At 38.6% G+C, this 23808-nt stretch overlaps 2 protein-coding genes across 6 annotated transcripts; both read right to left on the reverse strand.

The window, feature by feature from the left end:
• Nucleotides 1-173: 173 nt before the first annotated feature.
• Nucleotides 174-8865, reverse strand: LOC104433255. 5 transcript variants are annotated; one of them, XR_005548360.1, is made up of 7 exons: nucleotides 7005-7295; nucleotides 5811-5900; nucleotides 5275-5337; nucleotides 4912-5183; nucleotides 3957-4198; nucleotides 3735-3855; nucleotides 174-880 (listed from the first exon to the last, which is right to left on the reverse strand). XR_005548360.1 is itself a non-coding variant. In XM_039306506.1 (5 exons), exons 2-4 carry the CDS (start codon nucleotides 5332-5334, stop codon nucleotides 4027-4029), a joined length of 405 nt encoding a protein of 134 aa, XP_039162440.1. In that variant the 5' UTR covers nucleotides 5335-5337; nucleotides 7005-7295; the 3' UTR covers nucleotides 3434-3855; nucleotides 3957-4026. The 5 variants fall into 5 exon arrangements, 1 of the variants encoding a protein (XP_039162440.1); XR_005548361.1 differs by lacking the exon at nucleotides 174-880 and adding an exon at nucleotides 2616-3427; XR_005548362.1 differs by lacking the exon at nucleotides 174-880 and adding an exon at nucleotides 7302-8865 and having other exon boundaries at nucleotides 3434-3855; nucleotides 7005-7079.
• Nucleotides 8866-9010: 145 nt separating this feature from the next.
• Nucleotides 9011-10527, reverse strand: LOC104435548 (putative disease resistance protein RGA4). The gene is made up of 2 exons (XM_039307167.1): nucleotides 9374-10527; nucleotides 9011-9017 (listed from the first exon to the last, which is right to left on the reverse strand). Exons 1-2 carry the CDS (start codon nucleotides 10525-10527, stop codon nucleotides 9011-9013), a joined length of 1161 nt encoding a protein of 386 aa, XP_039163101.1.
• Between the last annotated feature and the right edge of the window lie 13281 nt (nucleotides 10528-23808).

A 23808-nucleotide genomic window follows, 5' to 3' on the forward strand; every position in this document is an offset into this window, starting at 1 on the left:
TATGTTATTAAAGTTCACGTGACCATTCACCAGGTGTTGTGTAAACTTGATTTCCATATGAGAACCAGCACGCTACTAGTTATAATGGTTCACATTTGTTCTCATATGACAATATCGTCCTGGTCTGATTTACTAGTAGAGATTCTATGCGGAAAATATTACGTTGGATAGACTTTGCATGACGGCTAAATGAAATGCCAGAAAGATATTACTGCACAAAGCATGATTAGGTTCTGTAAAGGCTTGGTTTTATAAGTACATATACAGCTGCATAAAAACGATGTCATCTCAAACTCTCAATATAGAGCAACAGACCATTAGAGCTGAAAAAATTGTCAATGTATGAGAAAGGATGACTGGGTCATAAGCAACAGAAGGCCATTCAATAGCTAATGGCCTGGCCAAAAGGGGCCACAATGCATATGACTCGGCAGTGCAAGGACAAATTCGCAGCACTCCCAACTCTAGGCATACTGGACTCCTTAGTCTCTGCACCACTTCAAATGTAGCACTTTGTACTCAACCCAAGCTATTTGTCACACCCCGATCCTCGGGCGCGTGCCCATCCCTAAATCAGTCGAGTTATTTGCGACGTCCTAGGAAATTCGCCGACCCATTCATTTATATACGCATGTGGAAGCTTAATAAAATCCCCAGACAATCAAACAATTGGATATAAAAGTAGGATAACATTTTTCAAACCAAGATAAGTCTTTAAAGACTAACTGGTTAATTACAAACTTAGGCTGTCTACAAAATTGTCAGCTTATCAAAAAGGTGACTGTCTTAACATCCATTAGTCAGACCCATTTGCCGATTTTTCAGCCTCCACCTTCCGAACTCCAGAACTTCCGGTCCTCCACGATCGTCATTTAGGGACCTGAAATATTTTCCCCAAACCGAGATGAGACTATATCTCAGCAAGTTCTACCCCACTAAGACCCGATTAGGAAGCCAATACGCCATAAGGGATGCCTAAGCATAACACAGGTCAAAGAGCTTACCTTGGCCTCAGTTCCTTCTTGCACTTCAGTTCAATTAATAATATTGATAACTACATCAAACAATCACGTTCCACCAATAAGATCGACTCAGCGATCAATCGACTTAATCGATTACATGTCACCACGACCTTTCCCTAGTCGGTACACTCAATACTATCTATAAAGTCCGACCATAGTCTAGGACCGCTCACCCAAAGTTGAAAATAGATAGCATAGCTCGCCAAAAGCTGATAGATTAGGGCCCCCAGGCCAATTTAGTATACTATATATGTTCGCCCAAAGCTGATAAATATATGGCTCACCCAAAGCTTGATAATAAGGTATACGACTCACCCAAAGCTGACATATCGCCCGTAGGTCAATATTGGCCCGTAGGTCATCATTTTTATCATTCACGATAAAAATGATGACCTACGGGCTATCTGGTCAAAATTTTCGGAAAATAATAAATAATTAAATTTATTCCAAAAATTAAATATAATAATATTATATTATATTATTATTATAATAGTACACATTCGAATTAATTATTTAATTTAAAATAATTAATTAAGGCTTAAACAATATTACTTTAATCCAAACATTCACTTAGCCTTAATTAATTATCCACTAAACTAATCACATCCCTTAATCCACTTAACATTTAAATAAATTAATCTAATCACCTAAACCTACTTAGCTTAATCTAAACATCCCATAAACGTGATTAATTTACTAAGCGGGGATTAGTGAGTTAAACTCACCCGATTAGCGATCCGAGCGGCTAAAATCGATGGGGACGCCGAGGGGATCGATTCACTCCAAAGCGGGCCTAGCTTCCGGGGTCGGGAAGCCGGCCAAAACGGGCCACGAAGCTGCTGCCATACCCATTTTTGGTTGCTGCTGTCCGCTGCGGTTTAAGGCCGAGAAAGGGTAGATCTGAGTTCGATTGGGGCATGCAAGGGCCGAGAGGGCTAGGCGGAGCTCTGACGGGCTGAGGCCGAGGCCGAGGCGTACGGTGGCTCACGGCGGCGGGGACAAGCTCCGACAACTCTTGGAACGTGCGGACCGAGACCGACGAGGGTGGCTGGGCTTCGGCCAAGCACGGGCGGGCGAGGAGCAGCGGCTGCGCGCGCGCGAGGAGCGACGAACAGTGACGGCGTGCGGCGGCTCCAGGCGACGTGCGGCTTCTCCTCTGAAATTTCTAGGTTTGAAAGGCACAACCAGGAGGAAGAAAGGAGCTGGTCGGCCGGCAACAGGAGGGAAGAGAGGGAGGTGGAGGTGCGGTTGGACGTGCGACGGCCTCCGGTGGGCTTACGGCGGCGTTCCGGCGACTGCTGGTTGCTTCTTTGTGGCTTCTTCGGCTGGTTGGGTTTTCAAAGAAGAAGAAGATGAAGAAGATGGAGAGGGGCCGAAGGAGTCGCACGATTGGGAGAGGGAGGAGAGAGAAGGGATGGGGAGGCAATTCCTTTTCTTTTTTTCTCTTTATTTAATCCCCCAAAAAGGCCCACCATGTCATGCTCCATTATCTAATCTCCCACAACCTTAGTCCAATGGGTCCAATTTCTTTTTCCGCCGTGGCATAAAATCTCGTACACTTAATTTAATCAATTAAATTAACCTATGTGTTATCAACCTTCTTATGACTTTTCCTCATCAAATGGTCCAACTTGCTTCCCAAAGATTCGATCAAAAACGACCATCTGACAATCTTGAACAAAAACGGCTTTCCTTTGCTTTTCCGCCAAAATCTCGGTTTGTAGAAAAATCTTCTGAAGATGAGTCGACGTTTCTAAAATGAATTGTGACTTGGCAGAACTCTCCATTTCTGAATTCGGGTTCGATTTCACGGTTAATTTCAATTCGACGCGAATTTAGTGCGTCCTAATCTACCAGGTAGCTTTTAGGAAATTTTCTTGCATTTGACTCGTGGTTGATTATTCTCAAGCCACAAAGTACATCTTTGATACATTGGCGACTCTCAATTGTCGTAGACATCTCAAGATTTCAAATACAGACACGGGGTATCGAAACGACAGAATAATCGGTCTAGTATCGATCGACAAGAATTGAGCAATTAAGTGGAATCACCCACACTTAATCACATACCTTTGTCGAGTCAACCTATCTTCGATTTCTAATCGATCTTACTGTGTCGTAACGATCTCTTGCAGATTTATACGGTCGAGCAGTCGTTTCCTGATCGAATTCTCAAGTCTAATGCGTTAAAATTCCTTAACGACTTCACCTAATAGACTAGTTATCCCATGAGTGATCAATTCAGGGAAAAGAACTATAAATGTGTCGATGAAATGCCCAACCATTTCGATCGAAATCAGAACCTAGATTTCAGGATGTCACACTATTCACCCTAGGAACTAGCTTCACCTCATTCGGTGCATGCTCGTAACTCCTCAAACATTTAGAGTCGGTAAAGAAGCATCCTGAGTTGGAAAAGAAGGCAACGTTAACGGGTGAACGATTTGGCACTCAAAAATCATTGGAAGAGCAACATTGTACGTGAAAAGGCACATTTCAATACATGGATATAGGTAAAGAACACCATTTTAACCTTAGATTATAAATTTATGTTCAAAACCAATTTTTCCAAAATGCTGTTACCCAACAACATAACATTCTCCTCTGTACTCTGCTTAATATCAGCAGAGCTCATCCATCCTTACTTTTCATATTGCAATGCATGGACTGAACCCCAGTGGAGCCACATCAACAAACCCAAAAAATAATTACCTTTAGGGAATGGTGCGAAAGATTTCCCAAAGCCCATCTTCACGACTTCTGCATTATCCAAGAGAACAAGACTGCCTCCAGAATCAAGTCCCCAGAAGAAAGGAACACTTCCATCAACATCCTGCATGATTCAGAGAACAGAAAGGATTAGATATAGATCACAGGTGATGGGAGAGATTGAGAGTTATATCCCAGAACCAAACCAATGAACATTATTATTACTTGGAGGCCAGAAAAGCGGTTTTAGAACAGCTGTCGAAGAGCACAAAACCAAGCTTCCTGCTGATGTCTCTCACAACTTGATCAGCAGGGTAAGGCCTCCGATCCCCAGAGTCCTATAAGCTTCTATGATGATGACGACCACATTAGCAGTTTTGTTCCATCCATATTGCTGCTTAAGAAGAGCAACATTGTCTATGTGTCCTTGGAACAAGCAGAAGATATTATCGACAACCGCAAACAATCTGCCACAGAGGGTAAGGCATGTCAAATCTTGATGTGGGATGAGCTGATAAAGAAGAGAAGACAGTACCACAATTTCCATCAATTAACAATCCAATAAATTTCATTTTCTGGCTTTCAAATGAACTAGAGACTTGAGTTCCACTATCTCTTGGAGGCTGATATATGGAACCTTTCAAAATATCACAATAAAGTCCACCAAAAATCAGTTTGATCTAACCGTTGCCTCTCCAAACGATGAAATCATGATTTTTTTTTTTGGTTAAAGCTACCATTATCATGAGATGGAGTGGGTATTTGAATAGAAGAAAGATAAACTTTATTCTTTGACCAGGTAATCAGTTTTTAAGTGGGTTTCGGCCTGCATGGTTCGTTCAAAATTTAGCTGTTTCATTTGCATATTCAAACCCCCGTTTTCAATTTATCCTTCCATCTATACAATAACTGTTATTACAAGAAAGAAAGCTTCTTATTTTGAATATTGACCTGAACATGTTAAAAGGATATTATCCAACCAATTCACATACAGGATTTCATATAGTATTTTTGGCTAGGCATGGCCTACAATATAGTTACTAAAAGCAATTCTGTACATAGAGTCAAAAGTACAAACTTTTTAAGATATTGGTAAGTGATACTGCATATTCAATGTTAAAAACTTAAGACTCATCCTTTTATGAGCTCTAATAAAATGACAAACAAGGGTTGCTGTTACCGTGAGTACATCCTATATATCAGCAGCAATCCTCTCTTCATCCTTTTTCGCTCTCTCCGTAACAAAGCCTCATTTTATGTTTTGTAAGGTAATGTGATGTGATCCCATTGAACCACTCTTGGCTGATGACGAACTAAACTTGCCTGATTCAACGAGGACTGAAGTATCTTCTTATGATCCTGGAAATTCCCATGGAAAGGCGCCAGCTTGCCTTGAGAAACCACCCAGAGCTCGTCCATGCTTCCAGATATTGGATGCTCATTGTGACTAACCTGCAAATCAAGGTGAAAAGATGGCTATTAGCTGTAAAGACGATCCATCATTGGTCAAATTGAAGTATTTTGACAAGAAAATCAATCTCACCATCAGACATCTTCCTTGGAACAAGACCAGACCTTGAATGAGCGCCTCAACCGCATCCATATCCTGCAGTTTGGGATAGTAAAAATCACAGAATCATACTCATCAATCTTTAGAAAAGAAACTAGCAATTTACAAAGATAAAACTTTAGTAGTCATAGGTCATTAAAGCAGAACTTAAAGTCCACATTTATAAACAAAGAAATTTCCACATTAATTATGTGCAAAACCCAATGCTGCCTATAGGATATTGGAAATACTTGGTATTATAGATTACTGCAAGAGAAAAACACCGATCGTGCTAGCATACATGTTCGATTCCCTATATTTTGCCAGTTGGAACAATTAGATTGGTTCTGTTCCATTATAAGTTAGATGTAAGATGGCAGAGGCTCCCTGTTGTGATCACTAATTGGTTCCATTGTATTTTCAATGTAAAGACCAGATTCCTATTAGTTCAATTACTGCAAGAACAATATAACAAGCTAACTGAAAAAGTCATCGAAGTCACAAAATGGAGAAAAATGAGCAAAACTTACAGATGATCTAACTGGTGGTCAGTGAGTTCTTTGTGATCCTCATTTGGCATTGTGTCCTCAGTGCCAAAATTCATACCATTTTTGTCTAGCCTGAAAAATAAAGCAGTGTAAGAAATAGACATATCTACTGAAACAAAAGCCCTATGAGCTTAATCTCATGGAAGATAGTTCAAACAACGAGCTCTATTTGTATGACTTGGCCTTCGGGTATGCATGAGAGTTGAGTTTTGAAAAGATAAAAAGAATAGACCGAGTACTTCAAAGAAAGGGGTCTCCTTAGCAAGTGCCATCGCCGAAAAGTTAAAAACTGCTTTTTGGAGACTAGTTTCAAGAAGGACGGCTTACATTTTGAAGCATAAATAGTGAGTCTTATCGATTTCCCTAAGGACACCACCACAAATTTCCTTTAAAAGATAAACTAAAAACAGTGGCATAAATATGCTTTGCATTTCGGAACCATTTCGAGGTTATTCTCAAGCCTCATTCCCAAAAGCGAGCTTGCGAACAAGCAAAAAACCGAGGGCAGTTACAGAGTTGAAGGAAGTAGACTGCAGAGTGCCACAATTTAAGAGATTAATGAAATTCCACCCCAGCAAGGATCAATCATCAAACATGTTATTCTGATATTTCCTTAGATCTAATGGATGATCAACTCGTGAATATTGACAGTGCACCTAATTCTTTCCTCTTGCAATCAAAAGGCAATCACATTGAAGTACTTTCTTCTCTCACAAACTTCGCACAATCGCAAATTGCCCCGCCAACGGCTTTGGCGAAAATATCCATCAGATATCACCATGGCAAAGCAAGACTACCAAACACAACAATCATCAGTATGGCCAATTGAAGTCACAGAACAAGAAAAATCTAAGATGAGAGTGGATACAAGAGAAACCGATTCCACACGAGGTCCACAACATAAGACTTAACATTGGTAGTGATTGATTTAGTCATCAAGAGAAACGACAACAATGACTACCGCTTCATTCATTCATTCTGCCTCACACAGCACACATTTCTTTTGCAGACGTTGTCGACAAGAGACGAAGAACATATCAATTGTCAACCAAACAAAATGTGCAGGACAACCTTGCTGAGATCAAAATGGAGAAGTCACAAATACGACCTCTTTTAATTTCAAAACATTTACTCGATTGCTTAAGGCGGTGCTCAAGATTGGCAAAGGGATTTTACCTGAGAACCCTTGCAGAATGGCTGAACAGCAAATCGAGAGCGTCGATTGTGGTCAAATGCTAAAGATCACCTTCCCTGTCCTCCCCTCGAGCAGAAATATATGCTTGCGAAATCAATCGTTGGATGAGACAAAGTATGAATTTTTCCTCATTTTTTCTCGCCACTCTTCGGAATGAAGTGATGCGCTTAAACCTTTCAGCGATTTTTTTCACGTCCCTCCCCATATCAAATCAAGTATGGAAACACGATATCCGAAAATGAAAAATGCAAAAATCTGGGAAACAAGGTCCCACATACCTTTAGTGAAGAAAATTAGGATTTAAATTGTATGTTCGGGATATGAGCGATCTTGTCCCAGTCCTCGCTTGATCGTCTTTTTCAACTCTCCTCCAATTCTCCGCAAAAGAGGATGCATAGGTCAGTAAGGGATGTGAGCCTTCGCATTGCTTCAGGGAATGATGTCAACGAGCTGCACCCCATGATGTGGAGAGTTTGAAGTGATTGAAGGGCCTCGATCTGCTCTGGTATATCCTTCAAATTGGGGCACACCCAAATTAGGAGACGCTCGAGATTGCAGGCCTGTAGAAGCCACTATGGGAGAGATGTCAGTTTGGGAAGCTCAAAGATTCTCACGGAGCGGAGATTCTGAAGGCCTCCATGGAAATCCAAGACGTTGCCGCTTTCGGCTTTGCATATATCCAGCTCATCTCCCGAGATATAGAGATCCACGAGGCTCGATAGATGTCGCATACCTTGCGAGAGGGAAGTCAACTGAGGACAATTCTTGATCAAAAGAGATTCAAGGGAAGTGAGACTTTGGAAACCCTCCTCAGGCAAACATTCTGGAAACTTTGCATATATGATCTCCAGTCTCTTCAACTTATTAAGGCCAAGCATCATCTGATTTATCAACAACGCTCCGTTGGCACCATTCAGAACTAACTCCTCAAGATGAGGAGTTAGTGGCATGGCTTTTAATTTTTCACAGCCAATGATATCCAATTTCAATAGACTAGGAAATGATGCTGTTGAAGGGGATGATTGGTCCGACTCGATATATTCCAATTCAGGCATATGATGGATATGCAAAGACTTGAGGCAAGGTAGTTGGTCCAGTGGGGGGAGATGTTCACATCTTTTGCAAGCACCGAACGATACATCAACTAAATGTGGCAAGAAAGATACAAGGCTATGACTATCCATCATCCACCTGGGAAAGCTCTCACCTTTATATCCCCAGATCCCCAACCTATGCAGATTTGAGGGCGGCTTCAATCTATCAAACAGCGCTGCATTTATTGCTACATCATCAATATTGAAATCGCCCCAACTAAGTACCAAAGATTCCAGAGAATGCTTCCCCATCAATATCTCATCCTCGCATTGGACTTCCGCATTTGTTACGTATCCCAAATTTTCAATTGAAAGTTCTCCCCGGATGTTATTAAGCCCCTTTAGCTCCCCAAGTCCGCAATAATTCTTAGCACGAGCTTTATCTTTGGGCAAAATGAAGTTCGTTAGCCTATGCAAAGAACTCAATTCCCCTATTCCACGTGGCAAATAACCAAGTTTCGAACAAAAACGTATGTCTAGATTCCGAAGGCAGACTAACTTCTTTATATCACTTGGCAACTCTTCGAGGGCATCACAGTAGTAGAGATCAAGTGTTTGCAAGCTCTGCAATTTCGTAATGGAGTTAGGAACCCTTCTGAGTGTGTTGTTGTAAGAGAGATCGAGATATGTGAGATACTTCAACTCACAAATGGACCTTGGCACCTTCTCGACCTTTGTGTCATGTAGATCCAAGATGCGCAACCTCTTGAAATTTTGAATTAATTGGCCTAGATCCACTCCACTTGTTGGTTCTCTTTGTTGTCTTTGTTCTCAGTGCACTTGCTTTCAAGCCTAAGATTGGAAGTTCATCCATCAAATTGAAAGTCGAAGCATAGGATATATGACGAGTTCTTTCATTTATGACATTTGTGTCATCCCTTGCCACCCAACACCTATTCCCTGCAACGTTGCAGGCTAGATCATGCATCAAATCATGCATCTTGCAAGTTTCCTCCTTTATGTTTGGGTTTTTTTTTAAATCTTGGAAGAAGTTACTCCAAAGTAGATCCATGAAATATTCATGAGCAATGTCTTCTAAAAGGTTACCTGAATTTGATGGTTGGATAAATCCTTCTGCCATCCAAAGATCAACTAAAGTATGCTTCTTTATCTCACAATCTTTGGGAAACAATGAACAAATGGCAAAACATTGTTTCAAATGTGAAGGAAGATGGTCATAACTTAGCCTGAGAATAGATATTATTGGGTCTTCCATTTGAGACACTTTTGGGAGCTCAACATCTTTGAAACGTAACCATTCATCTTTAGTTTCCTTTTGGAATAGTAAACCCCCAATAGTTCGAATGACCAATGGAACCCCAAAGCACTTTCTAACTATCTCTTCACCAATAGCTCGAATGTCAAGATCTTGTATGCCCCCTTCTTTTTGAACAGCCATTCGCATTAACAAATCAAGAGAATTACTTTCAGATAAGTCCTCAAGAAGAAGAGGTAGAGTAGGGCAGGTGATCTTTGCAACCAAAGGAAGGCGTGTAGTTATAAGGATCTTGCTTCCTATAGCACCTCCCATCAATAATGATTTCAAGTTGGACCATGTTTCTAAATTTGCATCCCACAAATCATCCAAAACTAAGAGATATCTCCTTCTATCAATTATTGTCCTCAGTTTACTTTGCAACCTATCCATCAGATTGTAGTTTGGTTCTTTCTCCTCCACACAAACTATGATATCTTTCACTATTTTTTTAATGTCGAAGTCATTAGAGACACAAACCCACATTTTCAAGTCAAAATGTTTACTGACCATCTTATCATTATATACAAATTTAGCGAGAGCTGTTTTTCCAAGCCCACCAACACCAACTATTGGAAGAATAGAAACATCCTCTTTCACATCCAAATCTAGTAAGAATTTCATGACGTTCTTTTTATCATTATCTCTTCCAATAATGTCTTCCTCACGTATAAACGAATGCGTCTCCTCTCTGTTCCTCCGCCCTCTCTTTGCTTGCGAATTCATAGGTAGCTTGTCCAAGAGGAGTTTATTATCAGCTTTAATAGCTACCAATCTCTCCCTCACTTCTCTTATTTTTCTACTCATCTTCAGTCCAAAAGCAAGTTGGTTTAAACTTGAGAAAAATGTCCTTACCACCTTGATCATCTGATTGTCGCCCCTCAGTTCTCGTCGTGTAACTTCTATATTAAATTCTTCAAGCACGTCTTGCAAGTCATAGAAAGCCTCTTTTAGTTTCTCCACCCAATCTTCGATTTGGGAACTCTGGTGGTGTTGCTCTTCTGCATCCTCCAGCACAGCATGAAGCATGGTGGCGGTGCTCCTGAGCATCTGAAGTTCACGCTTGACAGCTCCTAAATTTCCAACCTTTTCTAGTGCTTGAGTAATCAGATTGGCAAGGACGCTTCCACCAATGCTGATGACAGCTTCTGCCATATTTGTTCTCTCTCTCTCTCTACGGGGATGAGAAGATTTTAGTCCTGTCGTTCCAAGGCTAGACTCTTCTTAGATGATGTATAAAAAGTCTGTCCTTAAGATTAAATAAGTGTACAATAATAGTAGATAATAGAAAATATTTAACTGGCAAACACTAATTCCATAGCATCCTATGTCATATAAGATTCCATCCCATCTAATAAGCAAGGTGAGTTCCTATTCATACATTCTTCTAGAAACATTATGTTAGATTATATTAGATTGATTAAATTTTTTTTTCCTACCATACTGTTAAGTAATATGTCTAATTAACATTAAGGGAAATGAGAGGTGATTGAGTGATGTGTGGTTCAACCGTTAAGCTCCATTTTGCTGGACTTTCTTCTTAGTTTGGTTTTAATAAATGATGCGGAAAAAATTAAAACGAAACAAGGTAATCACAATGATCGGAGGCTTTTTAAAAATAAAATTAACTTTGTGCTTTCTTATGTAAAATTCAAAATGTTATTTAAATATAAAAAGTCATTATTTAAATTACATATTAATGTTTACGTGTTGTGAAAATTTTATATGTTTAAAGACAAAATAATGTAAAATGTAGACTGAGACAACATGAGAAGAAACAAAAATAAAATGTTAAAATCTATCAAGACAATCCATGAGCTAAGTTGTTGATGCTCTTGAAATCCGCTAGAGGTGTTGGACCATGTCGTTGTCCTTCGTACTTGTTATCTGTTCTTTTTTCCTTACTTTTTCTCTTTTTGGGAGAACAGAAAGTGTAAGGTAACATGATGTTGAAGCAAAGCCATAATTTTTCACTTCATTGGCCGACAAATGAGAATCAAAATCCACTTACAAGGGCTACACTACATCCACCACAATCTGCTCAAGCCCGGAAACCATCTCATTGCAGCTTAGAAAGTTATTAGAGCTGTCTAGACAAGGGCAGCAGCATAGGGAATGCCCCGATGGATGCCCACTCTCTAGTGTTCGGTGGACAAGATCAGCTTATGCTCGGTGATAAAATGTTGTACTTTGCAAGACCGTACGTGTCAGAGAACAAGACAAATGAAGATATTGAGGCTTAAGGTCTAGCGTCCCTGTCAATTTGTGCACAATCTCTTTTGAACTCTTTACCAAGCCCCGTTTCTTATTAGTGTTGAACTCAAGTTCTTCTAAATCACATCCAACAAGTAAGATAAATGTGTTCCAATATATGACCTATTCCGCACGAAGAAAAAGTACATAAAATGGCGATCATTTGAAATCAGGTCCAAATTTATGAGTAATAGCACAAGTGTTAACATGATACTAAATATTTCACGAAACATTTGGCAAGATGCTTGAGATCTTTAATAAGGATAGCAAGTGTTGCACGTTCTTATTCACTTATAATCACAATTAGTTGTTGTATTTGGTCACTCCCCTTTCATGTTAATTGCATGTTCATAATTTCTATAGATGCCGAATCAATTATATTTAATTCCATTTCTTTCTAACCTCCCCTTGCTCTACCAAAATTTTCAAAAGAAATCATGTGACTCTTAATATGTACATAGCGAGTAATTTTTCATGTGACTAGTAACTTTTTACAAGATATTCGACTTCCAATATATAAATAAGTAATCACCTATTTACATTATTAATAATTTTTTTACATAAAAGGTAACCTATCTACATTGATTCTTATCGTCGCATGTATTTTTTTTAAAAAGGACAAGTTTGAAAAAAAAAAATTGATGCTTTTTGCAATGTACCAGTAAATCTTAATTTGTAAGACCAAAAATTTACATGAAGTTTGTGACCTATTCATGGGACGAGTAAGTTTTGCTTTAAAAAAGTAATTACCACTGGCCCTGTTTAATAAAAGAAAATATAGAAATTGACAAACAATATTTAAGCCGCCCACGGGTCTAGAAAGTGAAAATTAAAGTTTTTTTTTCTCAGCAGCTGTAAATGAAAATTTCTCCCAAGGGGGCTAAAGAACAAATGAGCCCGGCTTTTTTCTAACGATGCCCATTTTCCCAGTTCCATCGCATGCTTTCCTTGGAAAACAGTGCACCGGAGTATTAAGATTAATAGAAGTTGGACCTTGAGAAGACGGAAAATTATCATAGCTGTGGGGGCAACTTAAAATCTAACTTCACATGGTAAAGAAAAAATTATGTTAATGAATTTCTGCTTTTGTCCGAATAAAAAACTGAAGAAAAGATTATGAAGTATAAATTGTGAATGAAGTAGTATGGAACCTTTGTGTGCAAAAAAGAAATTGCAGATTGGTATAGAAGTACGATGTGCGGTGGGATAACAAAAAAGCAAGCTGATGAGGATGCTTTTCGACTTTAGATTTTAATATGCGGAATGGTAGAATGGCTCTTAAAGTTGGCTAATATTCTCTTGTGAATTCCATTTAGAATTGCAAATTGGGACATGTTACATCTTCTTATATGCCCATTTTGAAGAAGGCTAAATATCCTAAATATGTAAATCTTTACACCATATAAGTCATATTTTTAAATCCAAATAAAAGACATCGATAGTTTCCCTAAGCATTCTTTGTTTCATCAATCTATTCATTTTCAGAAAAGCTCTCTGTTAGTCGCCATAAGAAAGAACGAACCTGGCTAATAGTGGGTTGATCGACGGCCGACCAACAAAGGCGAGGCCCCAACCAGCCAGATCAAGAGACGAGGACAGCAAACGGTGTCGGCAAGATCGAGAGAGAGATAAGATGAGACAAGACAGCATGGGCAAAGACTCTAGGAATAGAGAGATCAAGGGCACTGCTGGGGAAAGTCGAGAGACGAAGAGTCTGAGAGAGGGCTAGCTATGGGAGTGAGAACTAAAAGAGAGTAGCAAGGGTCTTTAAATAGAAAAGATTTAGCATTGTTTTGAACTGTTCCAAACTAGTTCTTCCAAAGGTTGGTTCCCAAGATTTTTACATGAGAGCTAATCGAAAGTTGTTGAGGTCAGTGAATCTAAAACGTTGCAGCAAGTGGTAGAGCGTGATGTGCGGCAGCGAATGGGGCTGAAGTTTAAGGGCCTATCACTTTGGAGGATGGTGAGTTTGATGATGGTGTCGATTTTGCGAAGAAAAACAGTTGAAGGGGGGCATAATGACACTCAATAGCGACGGGTTTGACCAAATACAAACACCGGCAGAGCTGACGTAATATTGTAACCACCACTATAGATTAAAGACTTAATGGCGCTTCATCAATTTATAATGGCTCTAGTACCATGATAAGAATAAAATGAAGAGAGAAAATGGGGAACAATTGTATATTTTTACGTATTGATAAACAATACTTGATACTTTATTAGATAACTATTTAAAACAATAATATAAATATAATGCCACATATAATTAATGAAGGATATGCATTATTGAAGGAGATATATGTATAATCCTGAAAAATATGCAAAATCAAGTAAATGTCCAAATATCATCAACAATTAGAATGGAGATTTTACATACTATATACTAAGAATCAAATGTTAATTTGTTAAGGGCGGTGCTATTTCCACCCCCTAAATAACTTTATCCAACCCCATTTATACTAAAAAGACAACATTTTTCTCAATCTTTCAGTTGCAGTTTATATTGATGGCCCCTTTCCTTTTCTATTTAGGATAATTACAATAATTAAACATTTCAAATGTTTTGTTTTGCTTTTAGCGAAACCAATCAGCTGCTGAAATTGCACACCCAAAACAAACCTCGCCTCCAAAATATATGAATTTCCGTCGTCAAGACACCCTAGTAAATGTATATCTTTGCACCATTCTTTGAAATTTGACTTCTAGTCCGCAGGTGTTAGGCGCTTGTTAGTCACACAATTTTCATAATATATGCTTTGTTGGGTACTTTCGTATATGAAATTATTTATAATTTAATGGATTGCTTATATTGAACACGTGCCCTCACATTTCATGTGTCATTATCCCATAGAGTATCTAAATAAAAGAAAGAACGATGTATATAAATCAACTATTCAAATTAATAAAATAAAATAAAAACCAAAAAGGTTACATATTACATATTGAGATGGGACGAGCACGGTGGATGTGGGTCCCAAGACTATAGGGTTCATGTGTATGAACACGTACTAATATCAGCATCATGGACATACTGCCATGTGATTGATAGAAGATTGAAGTGTAATAATTGCTAAGAAATTGACATGGTCTAAAATCAACTTAACTCGACCATGGTTAACTATTAACCATCGCTTTAGGTTCCAAGCGACGTCTGTCTTCTTTCGGCCCCCTGCATTTTTGGATAGGGAGGTCATGCGCCTTTAAGGCTCCACAAATTAATAATCAAATATTGACTCATTAATTATCCTTATTAATGGCCGATCGCCTCATTGGTTGCGTAAAACTTAAAAAGATGAGTGGGTTAATAACTAAAAGACCTCAAATTTATATATTTATGATAAATATATTTTCAATTAATTTTTTTATTATCAAAAATCCCAAATTGATATATTTTGATAAATTTACTATAAACCGATGTACTTATAATAAATTTTTCTTTTTCTAGTTTATGTTAAATTTTGTTGTCAATTTGCTGAATAAAATGACATGTGACAATTAACTAGTATATCAGCTTGAGATTTTATTCTCTATTTGTCATAGTTGTACCATTTTTACGATTTTTATGGTATTAATCTAATTTAATTGAGGGTATATTTGTTACAACTATATCAGTTTGAATTTTTTTGCGATTGAACAAATTATTTTGGAGTAAATTTGTCATAATTGTATCAATTTAAGGTTTTTTACAGTCATTTTGGATAAATTTGTCGTAAGTGTACTAATTTGGAGTTTTTTGTTGTCAAAAAATTAGTGTAGAGTAAATTTGTCACATGTGTATTAATTTATGATTTTTGAGAGTATGAACCCGAGATAATATATGTGCATGATAATAATAATTAATAAAAAATACTTAAATTATAAATACTAATAGCAAAACCATCCCACTTCATCAATGCTCCCCCTGTGTGTACACAAGAAAGATTAGGGCTCATTCATATGTGTACGGCAAGCTCATGTTCATATATTGTTCTAAAAATACTATATTAAGGTTTTCATTTATTTAAGGAAAAATAAATAATTTATAAGATTTTTTAAATAAATAATCGCTTCTATCGCTTGAAATAATTAGTTAATGAAAAATATTTTAATTAATTTATTGTCTAAATTTTTATAGACTTTGAAAGTATTTTTATTCTTTCATTTTTGTAAGCAATACAAGCGATTATTTTACCTTAAATTTTTTTTTTTTTATCACATAAAAGACTCCAAATTATATTCACCGCAACACATTTATTCCAAACTTATTTTTGTAACATCAAGAACCCTAACCTTATACTCATGTGATATATTCACTCTTTGTCAACATTTCGTGAGATGATTTTCCAATCAAAACATCGTTTTATTTCACTCATGCATTTGGTGCCAACCACATTTGGCTTTCATCATCTACGAAGCTACATTTTTAATGATGCTCATTGTAGGAATCATCATGTAGGTACAAATTTAAGATTTTTATTATCAAAAAATGTTTAAGGTAAATATCATAGAGGATAAAATTTGGAGTTTTTAATGACTTTTTTATCGGATCAAACAAGGTGGTTGAGTTGTTTTTTTACATCATTGTAAAGTAATATGTCTAATTAATCTAAGAAAGGTGAAAGAGTGGAGTTTTGTGATACTCAACCGTTGAACTGCACTCTACCTTACTTTCCTATAATTGATAGATATAAACATATATACGTAGTTTTGGTTTCACAAATGACACGTAATAGCTGAATTTTCTTAGCATTCATTTGTTTATGTTTTTAAAACTAAAAACAATTATCTACTTTTCTGTTAAAGTTCGAAATATTATTCGAATAAAAATATATACATGATTTGGTTTCACTAATAACACACAACAAAATAGAACGAAAGAAGGTAACAATGATGATTAGAGTTCGCAGTGCAAATGGTAATATGTATGTTACATGGAATAATCTCTTTTATTTTTACTCTCTTGAATAATTTTTGAGTAAAACAACGCGTTTGACAATTATATAAAATTTCATTTTTTCGGAATAGAAAAATAATAGGAATGCGTTTGGCACGATCTACAATTTTTTTGTATTTTTGTGCTTTTTTTCTTGCTTGTTGATCTTCGTCGCCAATCGCTGATGGTGGCGAACGGATCTAAGGGCAGCGGCTATGGCAAGGAAAAAGAAGAAAATAAAAAATGACTTATTTCTAAAAATTGTTCCCGAGAACAAGATTTTTTTTTTTTTTTATTTCTATTATGAATTTATTTCCCGATCACTTTCCTATTTTGAAAAATGAAAAAATTAATTGACGTTATCAAGTGATTTTCTGATCTTTTTCTATTTTAGGGAGTAAAATAATAGAAAAATCAAGTAATCGAAACGTTTCCATGCGGTCTTTAAAATTTCTTAGAACTTGTTTGTTTATGTTTTTAAAATGCAAAATTTAGAATTTTTATTTAAATATTAACAGATTTTGAAAAAATTATACCTAAATTACATATCAAGATTTAACGGTTGAGAAAATTTAATGGGTTTCAAGCAAAAAAAAGTGTGAAAGCGTGATCAAGGCAAAGATTAAATATATGTGTGTATTATGCCGAGGTTCATGAGAGCACAAAATTCGAAATTCACGGTATTATTGTCATTTGATTTGATGTGCCCAATTTTTCTTGTCTTTATTTTTTTTCGTTACTTTCTCCTTTTTCCAAGGCAACCATAAAAAGGTAAGGTAATGTGTTGGTGATTCCATGGGTACGTGGCAATTGTGGATTGACAACATGTAATAAAAAGGAATAGGATGAGTAGGGTGGAGTTGGGTCCCACGAGTATGGTGGTGGGGAGGTGGACCCACGGGTGCCAGCTAGGCTTCCTAGGAAACATCGCTCGAGGAGCTGATGTTGACGAGGTCGTCCTTGGCGTGCGCGTGTGTGCCCACCCCCGTCAAAGAAATTATTTGTTTTCTAATTTTTTTTAAAGTTTTCCGTTAAAAATTCGCTATTATCTTATGACAGACATGGATGGCGATGTCGGCCATGTGGTAATTATTACGCTGTCTCCAGGGCTCTGTCAACCTTATGGCAGTACGGCTTCACGTGAACCTTAGCAGTAGTTAGGCCTTTGTGAACAAGAAAATATTAAGTACTCTGACAGTGCCACATCATCGGTGCTTTGAACCATTCAGGCATCGACACGTGTTCACGGGACCCGTCACGTCTGCTCTCTCTTCTCTCCGTCTTCTGCGCTTCTGTCTCTCGAAAATAGGGAGAGGGCTTGGCTCGGCTTGGCTCGGCTCGCTGCAAAAGAAAAGACAGGTCACGACTCCGCTTAAAAGATTTCTCTCTCCTCGGTTAAAATTTCTGCAATTTTCTCTCTCTCACTTTCTCTCTCCTCACGGGAGAACAAACGAGAACGATCAAGACCTGCGTTCTCCTCTCTCCCCTCCGCCTCCGCTGGTTGCTTCCATTGCCCCCACCCTAACGCCGCCGACGCGCCGACGCTCCTCCTTCTCCCTCTCGCGACGTCCGCTCTGTTCTCTCTTCCCCCTCCACGAAGTCGTGCCTCTCTTCCAGCGAAACGCGACGCCGACGGCCCTCCACCTCCGCCTCCGCCGGTTGCCTCCAACGCTGACGCCGACGCCGACGCAGCCTCCGCCTCCCTCTCGCGACCTCTTGTCCCCTCTCTCTCTCTTTCGTCCTTGAAGTCGCGCCTCTCTTCCAGCAAACCCCGATGCCGACACCCCTCCGTCGGCCGGAGTCCGTCGCCCTCGTCTCCTCCGCCTCCGCCTACGCGCCCGACGCCAACGTGTCGAACCACGACGCGAAAATGGAGGAGAGAGAAACGACGAAGCGAAAGACGGAGACGAAGAAGTAGAAAAGCGCACGCTCGGGGTTACGGACATGGGTCGTCGCGTCGGTCGCGTTCCGGCTCGCCCTCGTCTACCTCCCCGGGAACCTCCGCCTGTCCACCCGCCCCGAGGTCGCCACCCCTCTCACCAGCATTCGCCGCCGTAACGCCGCCTCTCTTCGCTCGTCGATCGATTCCCCATCCCCCATCCCCGATCCATCGCCCCCTCCTCCCTTGAAATCTTGGAGGATACGATTTCTGATTTTTCTTGTTTGTGCCGCCTACGGTTGGCGAAGGCTACTGGTTGAAGCGTCGGTGATGTCTTCCTACGCAGGTTCGGCTCCGTTCGATCTCTGTAGAAAGGAAGCTGCTTGTTTGCTTACGATGTTTCGTTGTTTAATGCTTTGATCCCTTCCACAGGTTCCATGTGTCACGGTTCTCCTTTGCTGTAGCTTGTTCTTGGACTTCTCGCTGTCAAAAGTGAACTACTAGAGTATAATCGCCGATGCATTTTGAAGGCTAGGTTGAATGTGAGCTTCGCTGGTTCTGCTCGTTCTTGGATGTTGTCGCGACCAATTTTTTCGTGTGTGAACCACCTAGGGTTTGGCTAATGAATTGTTAAGCCTAGACTTAACTCGGGCTCTCCCAAGCCCATACCAATTCGCGACTTTCGGTTCAAGTTCTTAACATGCAATTTTTTAATCAGGAGTCGCTACTAATCTATTTTTGGTGGGTCGATTAGAAACCCAAGTAAAGTAATGGGAGATTTACTCTACTCCTACGAACCAGAGATTATGGGTACGGGGACTTGGTTACACTAGATTTTTCTAATGCCCTTTCGGTACCATTCTTTTAATTTCAAAAATGTTTTTGCAGGCAACTTGAATTGATTTTAAGTCTATTTTCCTAACATGTAAGGTTATCATACGGGTGCGCAAACCACCAATTTAACATCCAAGAAAGCAATGAATAAATTGCAGGACTTACCTCATAGCAACGAAAGCATCTGCGTTGTTAGATCAGAATTCACATCAACAATCATAGATATGATTTTTAATTAACACGCAATTTCTTTTTTGTTTTCACTTAATTAATGAGAATCATGCTTTATGCAATGCATGCCACTATTTAACATAAAATGATATGACATGGCAACATGACTTAGCTATATGACTTAAGCAATATGACATAAATAAGCATGTAGCCTATCCTAAGCATGAGATGGATTTATTCTAAAAAATAATTTTTTTGTATTTTCCATGAGATTCGAAATTAAAGAAACGCAACACTTAAATATGCAATCTAAATTAATCTAATGACCTAATTCTAATGACCGGTAATTTCTAATTAAATGCATCTAACAAAAATCACTAAATGACGTGCATTGTATGAAACTAATTCTATATGACGTGCACATGATTTTTATTTTCCTAATAAGCATGCAATCTATTTAGGAGAAATTATCTAAACCTATAATATGCAATCTTAACATGCAATGACGTGCAAAGAATGCCCTAATTCTGCATGACATATGCATAATGACTTTTTTTGTGTTTTTCCTTTTTTCCCTTTTTTAAATTTCGAAATTAATAATTGCCAAATAATTAAACATGCAATCCAAGTTAAAAATCTAACAACCTAAATTGGTCGATTTGAATTTTGATTTTTTGATTTTTTATTTTTGATTTTTTTTAAATTCGAAATAAAATCCCTATTCTAAATATGCAAATCCTAAAACAGGAAATAAACCTAATTCTAACCTACATTTTTTCATTTTTTTTCTTTTATAGGAGCAAAATAATACATCAAGAACAGAACGGCAACAAACCAGGCAAGATATCATCCATGTCCATTTTGGAAATAAATTGACGAATCGTATCTCGCGCGTGAGATCGGATTGGCCAATTTCAATTAAAATCGCGAATAGTATCTCAAGCGTGAGATCGGATTGGCGATTTTTCCGTGCGATTGCGAGTCGTATTTCAAGCGTGAAATCAGACTGTCAATCATATGCACGTTGCGAAATTAGGAAAATTTCCTAATTCATGAGGGATCAGGAGATCTTTTGGATATAGCAATATCGATCAAACATTCAAAGAAAGATTGCGATATCTCACGGACTAGGACAGCAAGGCATGACTGGACTTTCGCGGCTGCTCATGGCGTGGCCTATAATGACGTTGCGAGGATGGCGGCCAAAGATAGTGTGGCTATTTTTCTTCACTGAGATTTGCACATCGCCACTCGCCCAAGCTGCTCACGCTCATCTGGCCAAAGAAGATTCTTTTGCATGCATGAAGTAAAGTCACAAAGAATCACATGTGTTATTGTCCAATCTAGACAACATGCAAAAAAAGATAAATTCACCGCTTGGAATTATTCAATCGAGATTCTAGTAATTCTTTTGATCGTGAACTTTAGGCTCGCCAAACGGGTCAGCGAATTCGGCACGGCAAGGGGCTGACCAATTACCTACAAAACAAAACAAAACAAAAACTCATTCGTCTGGCTCGATCTGGGGACGGGCTCAATAGTGGTGCAAAAATCAGCAGGTGCTCGACGGTTGCGTGGCCGCTCGTCGAGGACAGCAGATTAGTCATGAAAGAGCAACGGCAACGTCACGGCATCAGGCCTGAACCACTACAGAATTGTCGCAGGGGACTCCACCAATGTTGGACAACGACTGACTTTGACTGTGAACTGAATTTTGCTGGACCGTGGCAAGATCGTTTGAAAACCTGCAAGATTTGGTCAAAGAAAATTTGTTTGGACTGCCTTCAACAGATCATGCACGAGAGAGACCACATCTTGTGCTTTTTATCATAAACTCGTGTTCAGCCTATAAGGGCTCCCTTTTGTGCACGTCCACTCTTCTCCCTCTAGGTGAAAGTGCTTGACTTTGTGGACAAAAATTGCAGAGATTGAAAAAAATTCCCCTTTTAATATATGGCCGTCTCGTGGCTTAACAGCGAAGCTCCATGGCTTCGGATGAAGCTCGCCACGAAATCTTGATCTTGTCGAGTAGTGATTGGGCTTTGCTGAGGATTGCTTAACTGGACGAAGACCTCGATGGAATTGCTGGAACTTAAGAGTATAGGGCTCGTGGCACGTCTGGGCAGCAGCGACGGCAATCGTTGGGGTAGCGGTAGGTGGTGGTCAATCGCGATCGTAGAAATTGTAAGCACCGAGCTTCACGCTTGAAGACCCCCACTTCTCCCCTTTTCGTGAATGAACGGGCTCCTTCCTTCGGCCGAGAGAAATCCCTCTCTTTTCTCTCTCACGTATATGTCTCTCCTTTCTGAATTGTGGCCGTATGTTCAATGTGTGGCCCCCTTTGCTTGTCCGTAGATGGTCCTTTTATAGGACTAACCTAGGTTTTCGAGGAAAGAGAATAAATCTGCATATTATATTTTAGAACAATGACATTTATAGCCAAAAATTTTCCGATTCCTTTCCATCCACGTTCCTCGATCCTTTTACCCGCATCTTCGTAAAATCAGCCGAATTCTTTCTTCTTTTATTTGCTTTATGTATCCACGTGTGTCCATGAAACAAATTTCTTCAAGACAAACCAAATATACTGCCATAGATACGCATGAAGAGAATATATGGTCAATATCTCCAAATTTTACTTCCTTTCTCTTCATTATCTTTCTCAGCAGAAACATTGGTGAGCCCTTGGATTTTTCTTTTTGCCCAAGCCAATTTTCGGAGTTCACGCATGAGTGGGCTCCTTGCCAGCAATATTGAATGTCCACTGCATGAGATCCATGCAATGTAATTTTATGTGGACTCATTGTTATGCTAATGCTCCTAACATCTATGCAATTAATATATATATATATATATATATATATATATATATATATATATTAGGGATGGAATTGACCCCTAATTTTCTATGCAATAAATAAATGACCGGATTGCTAAAATTTAGGTGTCAACAGATGTTTTAAACTTTTGATCTGACAGAAAGCAGTAATCTTTCAGGATCCTTTTATCTTCCCTCCATACCACAAAGCAGCCTCCATACCACAAAGCAGCAAGGGAGCCTTTTGACTACTATATGTTTGGTCAAAATTACATCCATGCTCTGGTTGATTTCAGGTTCATCGATAATTTTGTGCTCACTTCCTTCATAAAGCTTCGCCGAAGAATATTAAAAGGCACTCAAATTATTTATGTTCTATAATGTGCTTGGCTTGTCTTCACATGTCAAAGGTCCATGACGTTCTAGCGATGAACCTACACATTTACTTTTAATTAACTTGCATTTCTAGGAAACTTGCCACTTTGTCATGACGTCTTTTTTCCACCTTTACTCCCCTTTCAGCCCTAATTGCTTTAGGAAAAATTGATTTCCATTCCAGGAAAGTGCAAAAACACTGTCCCTTCTGTCCTCTTTTTTTAAATAATAATTCAGAATACTAGGGAGCATAAAATACTAAGAATTAAGCTTCTGTTATTAATTCAATATATGAATTGCAAACTCCTAAATTGTTTTCAGAGGGTTTTTATGGACTTATCCCTAAACAGGGAAAGCTCCTGCGCTAGCTTTTCTCATTGGACCTTTGACTAATTAGTTACTTTCCTCTAGATATCTCTTAGCATTTCTGAGTTGTTTTTACTCTCACATATCTCTTAATTTGCTCTTTGCTTCTGATTTTCCTTTCTGCAGAAACTCATATGTTGGAAACATTCCTGTTTTTCATGAAATCCGTGAGAAACTTCAGGAGGTGAATAGTTCTTTTGTTACCCTTCTCCTTTAAGATGGACCGATGATGACTCTGTGTCTTACTGAAACCTGTTGCATTCACATTGCCTCTTAAACTGAAATTGTTTTTGTTAGTCTAAAGAATAACTGAAAGCCATAGTATATCCCTCTTGTTCTTTTTTTGTACAGTATATTTTCTGTGATTCAAGTGTTAGCTTGGACTCTTATATATTTCACTTCTTGGCCTTTCCTATTGCTCTTCACTGAATGAAATTACCATTCAGTAGATTGCATTCTGCTTGCTTGTAACAGGATGCTTCTCCTATTATTCTGCACTCCTGATGGCCCCCACAAAAAAATTTATTTTGCAGTCCTTATAGGAACTAATGCAAATGTTTTGGTAGATCATATAACGAAAGTAAAAAAATGTAAAAAAGTAGTTGCTGCTTCTGGCCTGTAGTTATCTAGCTTTCCTCAACCAAGCGTATGAAAGATTATTGATACACAGGAACTGATATAAGCTTTTTTCTGCAGTATAAATTTCATGATTATCTTGATCACAGAAAATCTTTCTGGCTTCACTGTAAAATCTGCCATTGCTTTCAGGATGGTATCCAATAATACCCGCAACTTGTGATAATAACCACTGACTTCCAGCTTAAG

This window comes from Eucalyptus grandis, chromosome 2, assembly GCF_016545825.1.
Source record: "Eucalyptus grandis isolate ANBG69807.140 chromosome 2, ASM1654582v1, whole genome shotgun sequence".
NCBI lineage: Eukaryota > Viridiplantae > Streptophyta > Magnoliopsida > Myrtales > Myrtaceae > Eucalyptus > Eucalyptus grandis.

Coding starts and splice junctions, on each gene's coding strand:
- LOC104433255 (XM_039306506.1), bottom strand. CDS start 5,334: ATGGATGCGGTTGAGGCGCTCATTCAAGGTCTGGTCTTGTTCCAAGGA. Junction 5,184..5,274: donor TCCAAGGAAGATGTCTGATG/GTGAGATTGATT, acceptor CTTGATTTGCAG/GTTAGTCACAATGAGCATCC. Junction 4,243..5,054: donor TTCAGTCCTCGTTGAATCAG/GCAAGTTTAGTT, acceptor CTTCTTTATCAG/CTCATCCCACATCAAGATTT.
- LOC104435548 (XM_039307167.1), bottom strand. CDS start 10,527: ATGGCAGAAGCTGTCATCAGCATTGGTGGAAGCGTCCTTGCCAATCTG.